Source organism: Camellia sinensis, chromosome 11 (genome assembly GCF_055761805.1).
Source record: "Camellia sinensis isolate YWXY chromosome 11, ASM5576180v1, whole genome shotgun sequence".
NCBI lineage: Eukaryota > Viridiplantae > Streptophyta > Magnoliopsida > Ericales > Theaceae > Camellia > Camellia sinensis.
In genome coordinates this window covers 164,008,643-164,020,789 of record NC_138971.1, presented here as the reverse complement: position 1 = coordinate 164,020,789, position 12,147 = coordinate 164,008,643, and the positions used below count along the sequence as shown (strand labels likewise).

Sequence of the window (12,147 nt, the reverse complement as noted above, 5' to 3'; positions counted from 1 at the left end):
AGCGCGGCATCCATCTCTGGTTCGCTCACCCCAACTTTTTATTCTACAGAACTTGAGGCCACTTCTGATACATGCCCCATCTTGAGTGGTTGCGCCCTTTGCTCTGGCTCCACCGCGTCCATCTCTATTTGGACACTTGGGCCTATCACTTCTTTCCCTACCGTCCTTATCTCCCTCACCTCCACTTCTAGGGTTTCCTCTGCCCTCCCCTCTTTCATCTTCTTCAAAAGTGGACCCCTCTCACCCTCCTCTACCGGCGCTCTCATTTTCTTCTTCTTCTTTAACATCGCCTACACCTCCTATTTGCTCCTCTCCTTAAGCGGATCCACTGGGGGCAGCAGTGACACAAAGTCAGTCAGATCTTTGTCTCCCAAAGGTTTGGGCCGTGGTTGGACCCGCTCCCTCATCACCAGTTTAGGCACAGGCCTCAACTGTGATTCCTTATATTTGTCCGCCTTGGTGAACGTTCTCCGCTCCTCCTCCTCCTGCGCTTTTCTCCTTGCCTCCAACTCCTCTCGCGCAGGATCCTCCTCAGCCGGCTGCAGTCCCAGACTTAAGGCAAACGGGGTTGAAGGTCGAACTAGGTCATCCCACTTCGTACCCTTCTTCTCCCTTCACTCCTTCACCTATTTCACCATGTTCTTAGCCTCCGCATCTAGCCTTGGCTCTACCGACTTCATGGGGACTTTCCACATTGTGTGAACCCCACTCCTACCATTTGCTGATAAGTAGAACCACCTCGGTCTCCACCCTTTCACTGACGATGGTAAGATCGCCACTAGTCCTCGGCCTGCCACCGCCTATAAGGTCACCCACGTTTCTTGTTGACCGGAAGCCTTGTAACACGAAAAGAATTCCTCCACTGTCATTGATGTCCCCTCGGTCCCCTGTGGCCATGCGATCTCGCAAGCCATTAGTATTTTCCATGCGTTGGGCATCAGTTGCCCTGGCGCCACCTCCAGTCGGTTCAGTACGTCCACCACTATTTGGGGGAGCGGCAGCCTTAGCCCCCCGGCAACGCTTCCTCGTATAATGTAAATTTTGTCAGTCATGCATCCAACGCCCTCTCTTTAGACTTAGGCAACTTCAGCTTTATCTTCGCCGAAATCTGGTACTCCTTTGTATCTCCTCCAACTCCTCCACCGTGAAGATAGACTTGTCGGCCTTGGTATGCCAGTGGTCTGGTTCCACTTGGCTAATTAGTCTTGCGGCTACGATCATCGTCGATGGGTGAGCTCGAGCCGCTTGCTCCGTCCCTCTTTCTTTCCGTCTCTCTGCTCTATATTGTTCAGCCAACTCCACTGCGTCGTCCTCCCCCAATGCCTCTAGCCTCATGGCCGGCACTTTATCTCGAGCCATCTCCTCTATGTGTCTACATATCGCTTCGGACGCTGGCACAAAGAAGTTCGCAAAGTATTGAAAAGACGTGTCACACGAAACAAATGAGTTCAACTCTGGGATATGTTGGTTTTTCGTGAAGAGATACGTAAAACGAATAACTCCAAATGCCTACAGTTTGCCTATATTCCAAGGATTGAGATTAAATTTCACCAGTTTGAAAATTTCGAAAGTTTCCGCCGTCGTCTTTTTTACATCCTATATTAGTCCTAACCCTTCGCTTCTTGCTGGCGCATCACCTCCCTTATCACTGGATCATGCCACGTGTACAACCACGATTCACTACCCTTTTCCCCTTCCCTGTCTATTCCACTTCACATCACCACGTGCCCCGCCGCTCCTCGAGCCCTGTGCGCCACCACTTTCTCGTTCGGTCCCCCTTCGCAATCGGCCCTCCCTTCGGTCGGTCTTCTCGCTCAGTCCCCCTTCACGGTCGACCCTCCTTTCGGTCGGTCTTCTTGCTCGGTCCCCCTTCATGGTCGGCTCTCCTCTCGATCGGTCTTCTCGCTCGGTCCCCCCTCGCAGTCGGCCCTCCTCTCGGTCTGTCTTCTTACTCGGCTACACACAATACCCATCTCCCTTTTTATTCCCTTCGTTGGACTGATGCTGCACTTGGGAATGGGAGACTACTGACATCGGTGGGCCTATAGAGGCTTTTGGCCCACCATTTAGAGCCCAATTCACGGTTTAAGCATTTAAGCCCAACACTACTAAAGCCCAACGTTGCATCAAGAACCAGTGGCATCTAAACATTTGTTAAGAGGAGAACCAACCACGTAAGCAGATAAAGATTCTGTAGAGTTATTGCACCACACATCAACCATTAATGAGGTCCCTGCAGCATTAAATGCGATAATCTCTTTACGTCGGAACGGACAGCCTCACCACGAACAAGGCAAGCGAGAGCATAGACTTTCGGCCAACATGACATGTCGGAGTGGACAAGGAAATGATGGACCAAAGATATAAGGAGGCTTCCAAGACACACAAAATGTTAAGTTCCGTATCATTATTCTCCCTCTACTGGCCATTAACCTCTTCTCTTCTAGCTTGATCGTTGGAGGGTCCATTGGGGGACTCCCGTTTCCCGCTGGGCATTTGTGCAGGTACCCTAGTGGACTTAATGATCAGAGAACTATGTTAGAAGTATGGATCAGACCGACCGGACTCCAGGAATTAGCAGTATCATTAGGTTGTACCTTGGGAAAGGCTGGCCGAGCCCAAATGAGGCTTGGCTTGGCTTTAGGTTTGAGGTTTGAAGTCTATTCTGACCCAATGACATGTGAGAGATAACATGTTGGCCCACCCATGAACACAACTTTTGAAAAAAATAAAAATAAAATACAAAAAAACCAAATAAATAGGCCACCCTCCACCATCATTCGCTAGCAACTCACTAACCATTTAATTTTTTAATTTTTTATTTCAAAATATTTAGCAACTCCAAATAAGTTATTTATTTATTTATTTTTCAAAAACTATAAAAAATTAATTTTTATTTTATACAATCAGAAACTAACAACTGAGTTTACTTAAAAGATCTATTAATTACCGGATCTACTATCCTCACTTTTGAGTTTAATAAACAAAGAGTGCAACAGTTGAAATATCTGTACTAATATTTGCAGAATAAATCACAGCAAAACAAATAATATATCTCTTTATTAATTTCAACATAAATACATACATATATACAAAAGGCTTCACATTCACAAGGCCCATCCTAACATTTTGATATGTCCAATGTGCAGAGCCCTTTAAGTACAACATATTTAAACGATATAACCTTCATTTAATTGATTTGGATTTGGTTGGTGATCATAATTAGAAGTCTCTATAAACAAGCGAGGTTTCATTTCGGCCTGCCCATAATACTTTGTTACGATATATATACACAAACTGATCAAATTCAGATACCAAATTTTAAATATTATACGGTCTATATCTAAAATTTGATATTTAAATTTGATCGGCATAATGTTACTATAAAGTATCACGTGTTTAACGTGTTCATGACATTGACATCATTGAAGCAATCGACACCAAAATCATGAACACCGAAATCCTGGCAATCCAACAGCCAAGCACAACTTTCATCCAAAGATGGCAAACTAATGTCACTGAAACTATGCCCAGAAGCTGGAAATTCCCAAGATTCATCCCCCCATAGGCAGCCCAATAACGGGTCATCGTAGCAATTCTCAGTTGATGGGTCTGATGAGTACTTCTTCTCTAAGCTTGGGATGATGACTTTACTAGTTTCTTGAAATTGTTCTTGATTGTTGCTGTTTGTTTCTCGGGAAAGTTCTGAATTAGATGATGGCTCAGTTGGATTCGATTCTTTGTTGGCGAGGGGCTCATGGGTTACCGGATCGATTCCCATCTTCAGAAGCTTTTTCTTGATGTGGGTGTTCCAATGGTTTTTGATTTCATTGTCAGTCCTTCCAGGCAATCTTGATGCAATTTTAGACCACCTGGTAAAGAACAAAGAATACAAAATTATTGTAATAATTACGAATATAATAATATTAAATGTCCAACAATAAATTCAAACCCATTAGTACAAGTAAGTTTTTACTAATGATGCACTCAGTATATTTTAATTGGTTGCTAAGATAAAGTCATCCCTTGAATTTGAAGCCAAGATATTGTTGAACTAAATTATTTAGCGGATATATTGTTTGAGAACGCCCTCGCAATAAAAAATTTAATTATATGTCATTGGAATCCATAAAAAACAGTCATATAGAGCTAAATAAAGAATTTAAATCACTTGTCGTTTTCTATATTCTTATCTAATCTACTTCAATCTTAATACTTTATAATATTACTTTTGCTAACATGGGTAATCTCATGAACTAATAAAAATCAAGGACGCAACGAATTGAACATGCAAGGAAACAAATAATCTTAGCCCTTGTTTGGGAACTATCTTTTTTAGTTAAAAAGTAAAAAAATTATTAAATTAGTCAAAAAGCCAACAACCTATACTAAAAAGTCAAAAATTTTCTTTTCTCTCTACTTTTTGCATATCTTTTCGTAAAAAGTCAAAAAATCATCTCAAACATACTAATTTTTTTTAACTCATATTTTAACCAAATAATCAAAAAGTTACTAAATTAACCTGTTCTCAAACGAAGCCTTAATTCTTAAAGAACAAGCTATTTAGAACTTCTACTTATAATTACTTTTAGGGAAGTATTTGTCTCCCATAGTTATTTGTCTCCCTTAAAAAGGTTTAGATCATCAGAGGGTCCATTTTAATAATTTGTACGTATTGTTCATCTTCTGGTCCTTTGTATGTAAATCATTTATAAAAAAAAAAAAAAAAAAAAACAAACAAAAAATTAATTTTATCTTATAATCGCGTCTCGTAATTTTTTATATTTATTTTCAAAAAAATGGACACCAAGTTTGAATTTGAAAATACACCATTAATTTATTTGATAATAATTGTATTAAAATAACGTGACTATAAATATCAAATCAATCTAACGTGAGACTTAAAAAGGTGAATGAATTGAATTTTATTTGAGTCCAATATGATTTTCTAAATTTTATTGTGTGGCAACCAAATTGACCTCAAGTTTGGTTTTACATTATTTTACTAAATTATCTGTGTCACCAAAACACAAATAATGTTATGTCCCCATTCTTTTCCTTACATCCCAAATTTGTCCACACACATTATCCACCGAGCCGTAAACTTGTTAAAAATTACAAATATTTTGGTTGAAAATGAGAAAAATCTAAGACAAGTTTATTTCATGAGTTGTTAATTATTTTTTCAAATGTCAAAGGAATTCTAACAACTCCCATATTATAAAAAATTTTAAAATTCAATTGAGTTTAACTTTAAAGTATGCTATTTTTTGTTAAAATGTTATGTAACAAAAAAAATAGAAAATTTCATTTAAATGAGAAGAATTAACAATTATTTTGAGTTTTTCGTATTTAAATGTATTGTATTCAACAACAAAAAAATAGTATAACAATTTTTTTTTATAATTGAATCTAAGGTATATACTTATGGACAAATTACTATTCAAGGAGGGGTGGGAAGAAAAATTACCAAAAAGTGAGAATTTTTTGCGGGTATAACTTTTGTTGTATTTGTATTTTTTTTTCCATAGGAAAGACTTGCACCTTCATAATTTCGTAAATATTTTTAGTTGAACAGTAATTTTTTCTAAATTTAACTTTAGTGTGACGTAGATTACTTCCAAAGAGAATAATTTACATGTTTCAAATTCGTACTTTGAAAAATAATAACCGCCGCGCAATAAGGAGTGAATAATCTCAGTTTATCCGTATAAAGGTTATGAAAATTTGTTAAAACTACATAAGAACATGTGAAAATGTATGTTGAAGGTTTTAAAAATATTTGAACATTTTTTTATCAACAAAAATTAGTTGTTAAAATGAGCTCAATGAAAACAGAAATCTTGTAAATCAAAAGGATAAAACTTGTTTTATTTTAATTTTTAATAATTTTATTTTAACATCGACAATAATTATCAAGATCTTTCATATTATTCTAAATATTTTTTCTACGTACGTAGCATTGTTACTATTTTTATTGCTTGCAGCATAAAAAATAATCCAAGAGAGATATGAGAGGGAGTAAAAAACCTGTTGCCAAGACGAGCATGGAGGTCAATGACCAACTGTTCCTCAGACTCAGTGAGCAGACCTCTCTTCAAGTCAGGACGGAGATAGTTAGTCCATCGGAGGCGGCAGCTCTTGCCACAGCGGCGGAGTCCGGCGAGTTTGGGGACGGCGCGCCAACAACATTGGCCGTTAGTAAGGATGAAATTGATGAGTTTCTTGTCTTCCTCTGCTGTCCATGGCCCCCTTTTCACCCCAAGTTTGTCACAACAAGGTTGTCTGCCCATCACTACCACCACCAACCACCAACACCAACCACCAAACCCAAGTCTCTTCTGCTCCTATTTCTATATAGTACTACTTGGTTATTATTAAAGACTCAAAAGCCCCACACCCACCTTTATATACCAGGGTACTACCACCTTTTTTGGCAAAGTTACCACCTTTCTCCCTCCTACAATATAGTATATTACTACCTTAGAGAGAGAGAGAAAGAGACTATTTTTGAATTATTAATCATTAATACATCTAAAATTTATTATGAGAAAGCAAAAAGTTAAACTATTATAATTTTCATACTGAATTTACAGCAGAAATGACCAAAAAAAGAATATACAACAGAAATGACATGATAGTAATATGTTTGCAAATTATGTAAGAAAGATAGGAATTGTGTTTTTAAACGATATTCTCTATAATATCACTAATTTACGAGAAATATAATTTATCACTACATTTATTTCACTATATTTAAAAAATAGTGAAATTTACTATGTCACATGAGAAATATATATAGAAGGTGAACAATGGAGGAAAAAAATCTCAAAGAAAAATGGTAGATGTTTTTTTTTTATTTATATTCTCAACATATTCTTTTGTCAGACTTTCCTTCATAAAGAGGTGAAACATTTGTAATGATTTTTAATTAAGAGTTATTTTATTTATACAAAAATTAATCATATAATTGGATCCCTTTTTATAAAATTTATAGAAAAATGAAACTCATCTCATATGTTGAAATTATATCTTATTCTATGATAAATTTTTATGTTTCTAAATTTTTTCTTTAATTAACACTAAATAAGCAATTGATATTCAAATACAAAATTTAAAATTTATTGCTTCTTGTTAACAAATAACCCATATAAATGCTTGGTTAACAATTCAATAGTGCTTGCATGGCCCACCAATGGGTTTGTGAAAGGAACAGTGGAACTACAAAATCATGTTAGGGTGTTATCAGGTCCAGAGAACAAGGTGGTGATACTGAATGATGGGGTGGTGACCCAGAGACAGACAATGCCTACATCTATCCAAAATTTTCTTCCCCTTTTCCTACACAATCCCAATCCTCTCTCTCTCTCTACCTGGTTGCTCTCTTACTCAACCCTTCCATCACTCATTTCGTCATCACCACGTTTTCCTCTCCTTATAATACAGCCAAGTTTGGCAACCCAAAATAAGTACATACTTTTTATCCTTTTATTTTTTTTTCCATCACATCATCTTTCTACTTTTCTGTACATCTTTTTGTAAAAAGACAAAAAGTACACTTATTTAGGTCATCCCAAACAATCCCTACATGTAGAGTTTATTTGGGATGGGAGTTGACTTTTTAATTTTTTTGATTATTTTAATTTGGGTTAAAAAGTTTCGTTTGGAATGAATTTTTTAATTTTTTTGACTTTTGTGAGAAAAAAATAAAATAATTATGATTTAGATGTGACATTTTATCTTATTGAATTTTTAATCTATTTTATTATTTCATAATTATTTTAGTCCAAGATTGAATGCCAAACGAAAGCTAGGCGAAGTTATTTGCTAATTTTGAAACACGGTAAAGTAGTATCCCAAATATGTTGTGATTGATTAAAGAATATAATTCATAAATTTTTTATTGGGTAATTGAGAATAACAAAGTGTGGTAATTTATAAATGGTCAGGAGTATCGTCATATATTTGTTCCCCTATTATACTAGTAAATTATTTTTTTCTTTTAAATTTTATTCATATTGGTATTTTAAACTCAATCGATTATAAATATAATAACAAAAAATTAAACGTATATAATCTCTATAATATGTATGTATATATATATATATATATATTGGCCCAATATGATAATATAGTCAACACCCTTAAAATAAAAATCAAATTATAATTAATAATATATTTGATTATGTAATAATTAACAAGCTTGGGCACGTACACATAGGGGTGCAATTCGGGCGGGTTCGGTCGGGTTGGGGGTCTGCCCAAGCCCGACCCGAATTGTATTTGGCACTGCCCAAGCCCGCCCAAGCCCGACCATGAACCCGAACATTGTTGCCCAAGCCCGGCCCAAGCTTTGTATTTTGAACTCGGGTTGCCCGAATTGCCCGAATTGCCCGAGTTCAGAAACCTGTAGGTAGATCTAAGGGTAGACATAAAAGATGCTAATCTAATGGTAGAAAACTAACCAAAAAAAAATAAAAAATAAAAATTAAGACTAACTCTTTTACTTAATAGAAGACTAACCAAAAAATAAATAAATAAATAAAAATTAAGACTAACTCTTTTACTTAATTTATATATATTACATAATTTATTAAATTATATATATATATTATATATTATATATTATATAATTTATATAATATATTAAATTGAATTCGGGTTCGGGTTGCTCGGGTTGGCTATTGGTTCTGCCCAAGCCCGGCCCGAATTGCAATTCGGGCATCAAAAATCTGCCCAAGCCCGTCCAGATTACAAGATATAGTTGCCCAAGCCCTAAAAAAACTCGGGCTGGGCTCGGGTTGCTCGGGTTGAGCCCGCCCGAGTTGCACCCCTAGGTACACATTGACATAGAGGGGGTAAAACACTTCAATTTAAAACATAAATAATTAATTAATTAAAAATTTAATAAATCAAAGATGCCAAACCTCTGTTGTAAAGGCAAGGAATTCACTGTTTCCATCCCGTTGTACCAAAATTATTACATGATCCAGTAATTGTAAAAAAATTTAGAACATAGAGAAAGAAATATTTACATTGTGTTTGGTTGGTGGATTTGGAAAGAGATTTGGAAAGTAAAAGAGAAAAGAGAAGTAAAATAAGAATAAAATATACCTACAATTCATCTAGTTTTACACATTTTTTCCCTTTTTCATTTTTAAATTCCTCCCTAAATTTCCTAACCAAAATAGCATTAGAGATAAAAGATTTTTTTTGTTGAAAGGGATTTTTGAAATCATAAGATTGGTTATCGACCCTAGTTGGCACCTCCTTCGTCAGAACAACTTCTTTATGGGCTTATTAATATGAAACCAAAACAAATGTGGCTAACAATTACATATTCATCACCCTCATCATTTTCTTGAGTACTGCAATTGGTTAGGCATTGCATATGATGTGTATATGTGGGACAGTTAGTCTAATGATCAATGATTTCGAGTTGTGTATGTAACCCAAACAAAATTCATTTAAAAGAAAAAAATACTTATTGAAGAATATGCCTTGATATTTTTATGAGGTGATGTCTAGATGGTGCATTAATGCTGTGTTTCAATCATAAATTTTGATAAAAATTTGAAAATTGAAAGGAAAAGACATGTGAATTTTCTAAATTACTACTCAAATATATAATCCAAATACAACCTAAAAGGACAAAAATAAAAAAGGGATAGAAAATAAGCATTTCATATAAAATCCCATGAAAATTATAATCATATATATTACTGCATCACCAATGTTAAAGTTGATGATTTGTTTTTTGTTTTTTCTCTCTTTTGCGTTAAATAAAATTTTATATGATCAAGATTCATTTTTAATGCCATCTCTACTATACACACAACAAATTTATATCACATTCACTTTTCTATGCACATAATTTAAATTATCTTTACAGTTTTTATTTTATTTTTATTAATTTGATGAATTCTATGCACTCACATTATTTGTAAAGGTGAAAAATGGTCATTTTTTGAGAAATCCTTTTTCGAACTGTTTTATTCCGTCTAATTCATATTTTTTTTTAGTATTCCATTAAATCCTGTTTAATGTGATATGACCAAATCATTATTTTTAATTTTTTGCACATATTTTTATTTTGAAACTAATACATAACAATAGTTCCTCATCTTATGAAGAAAATTTCTCCCTCATTTTAAAGAGAGAATCTTTTCCTTATTCCATAAAAAAAATCTCTCCCTTATTCTAAAGAGAAAATATCTCCCACATTCTATGGAGAAAATATCAAATTATGTATTTTGAACATTTTTATAATTTGAAAATTTTAAAAATAACGCAATAAAAATTCTAAATGAAAATCAAAATACAATGTGAATATTCACAGTAAATAACAAACATACAACTAATTTTTGAAAAAACAAAACACATACTAAAGTACAATGTGAATGTTCACAATAAACAACAAATATACAACTAACTTTTAAAAAAAAAAAATTCATACAAAAATACAATGTGAATGTTCACAATTTATAATTAACATACAATTAATATTAAAAAAATAACTCATACCAATGTAAACATTTACATTGTAACGTGAAAATATAAAACAAAATTGAAAAAAGTGAAAATCGACTATTTCAATTGTTTAATGATAACAAAAATGATTGTTAAACTAATAAGCACATAGTAACAAAAACAACAAACATACAATTAATTTTCGAAAAAACAAAACTTATATCAAAATATAATGTGAATGTTCATAATTTACAATTAATATACAACTAGTTTAAAAAAAAAAATTAAACTCATACTAATGTGAACATTCACACTGCAACGTGAAAATATAAAATAAAATTGAAAAAAATAAAAATCGACAATTTCGATTATTCATTAGTAACAAAAATGATTGTTCAACCAACAAGCACAGTAAAAAAAAACAAAATACAACTTACATTCGAAAAAACTTCAATAAAAAAAAAAAAAAACTCATACTAAAATACAATGTGAATGTTTTCAATTTATAATTAACATACAATTAACCTTAAAAAAACTAAATTCATACTAATGTAAACATTCACACTACAACATGAAACAAAATTGAAAGAAAAAAATGACTATTTTAATTGTTTAATGGTAACAAAAAAAAATAATTGTTCAAATAACAAGTATAGTAACAAATAACCAATGATATGTGAATATTCATATCTTCCAAAATATATAATTATATCCATATCTATATTTCAGCACTTATTTCTCAGACTTTCAAACAATGTGAAATGTGAACATCCACACTGATTGATAAAAAAAATAGAAACAATGGCAGCAATAAAATTAGAAATCAAAAAAAAAAAAACTCGGTCACTCTAAAAATAAAAAAATACCACCCACATCCTCATCTTCATCATCATCTCTGTTATTATCACTATCATTAACAATCTATGCAATTTCACCATTTCACCAATTCAAATCAAACCAAGCCCACCTTTAAACAATATGTTTGTAACAAAATTGACTAAAAATAAACAAAAGTTCGAGTTACAACAATGGAAAAATATAGAGTTTCGAACATAGAGCAACAATGGACGAATACAGAATTTCGAACACAAAGTGACAATGGAGGAACATAAAGCTTCATTGCAACAATGGAGGAATATAATATTATTTCACCACCATGTGTAAACTATAGTTTCTAACTCTACCAAATAGAGAGTTTCAAAATCCTAGCACAATGAAACAATACCACAAATGTAAATGAAACTGATTAAAAAGAAAAACATGAATACTGGTAACTACCAAAATAGAGATTGCAACAAAAAGGAAATGTGTAAATTTTTTTTCTATGTAATACATATGAACACTAGACATAATATTATAATAGTCTAACAAACAATATAAATCAGAAAAAAAAATCTCATGGAATAAAAATATAAATACATGAGACTAACTAAGTTATAATTTTTCTTGATGGACGGTTAAAACACCTCTAAATAAGATTTATTAATAAAAAACTCAAAAAGAAATAGAACCACGCAACCTACCATAAAAATAAAAAATAAAAAAAAAAGTCCAAAAACTTTATCCAAATTTTGAAATCATAGTTAAGATTCACTCCAGATTTTGTCCACGAGACAAAGTTTAAATGCACATCACAGATACAAATTCTTGGTAAGTTTTTGAAAAAAAATTATGGAT

General features: G+C 33.4%; 1 protein-coding gene across 1 annotated transcript; it reads right to left on the bottom strand.

Annotated features, from left to right (window-relative positions):
- Positions 1-3,032: 3,032 nt before the first annotated feature.
- Positions 3,033-6,447, bottom strand: LOC114324121 (MYB-like transcription factor ODO1). The gene is made up of 2 exons (XM_028271857.2): positions 6,031-6,447; positions 3,033-3,872 (listed from the first exon to the last, which is right to left on the bottom strand). Exons 1-2 carry the CDS (start codon positions 6,291-6,293, stop codon positions 3,392-3,394), a joined length of 744 nt encoding a protein of 247 aa, XP_028127658.2. The 5' UTR covers positions 6,294-6,447; the 3' UTR covers positions 3,033-3,391.
- Positions 6,448-12,147: the final 5,700 nt, after the last annotated feature.

What these genes read in the sequence shown, in the direction of transcription:
- LOC114324121 (XM_028271857.2), bottom strand. Translation starts at nt 6,293, where the DNA reads ATGGGCAGACAACCTTGTTGTGACAAACTTGGGGTGAAAAGGGGGCCA. An exon ending in CATGCTCGTCTTGGCAACAG is followed by an intron (nt 3,873 to 6,030) that starts GTTTTTTACTCC and finishes GTTCTTTACCAG; the next exon opens with GTGGTCTAAAATTGCATCAA.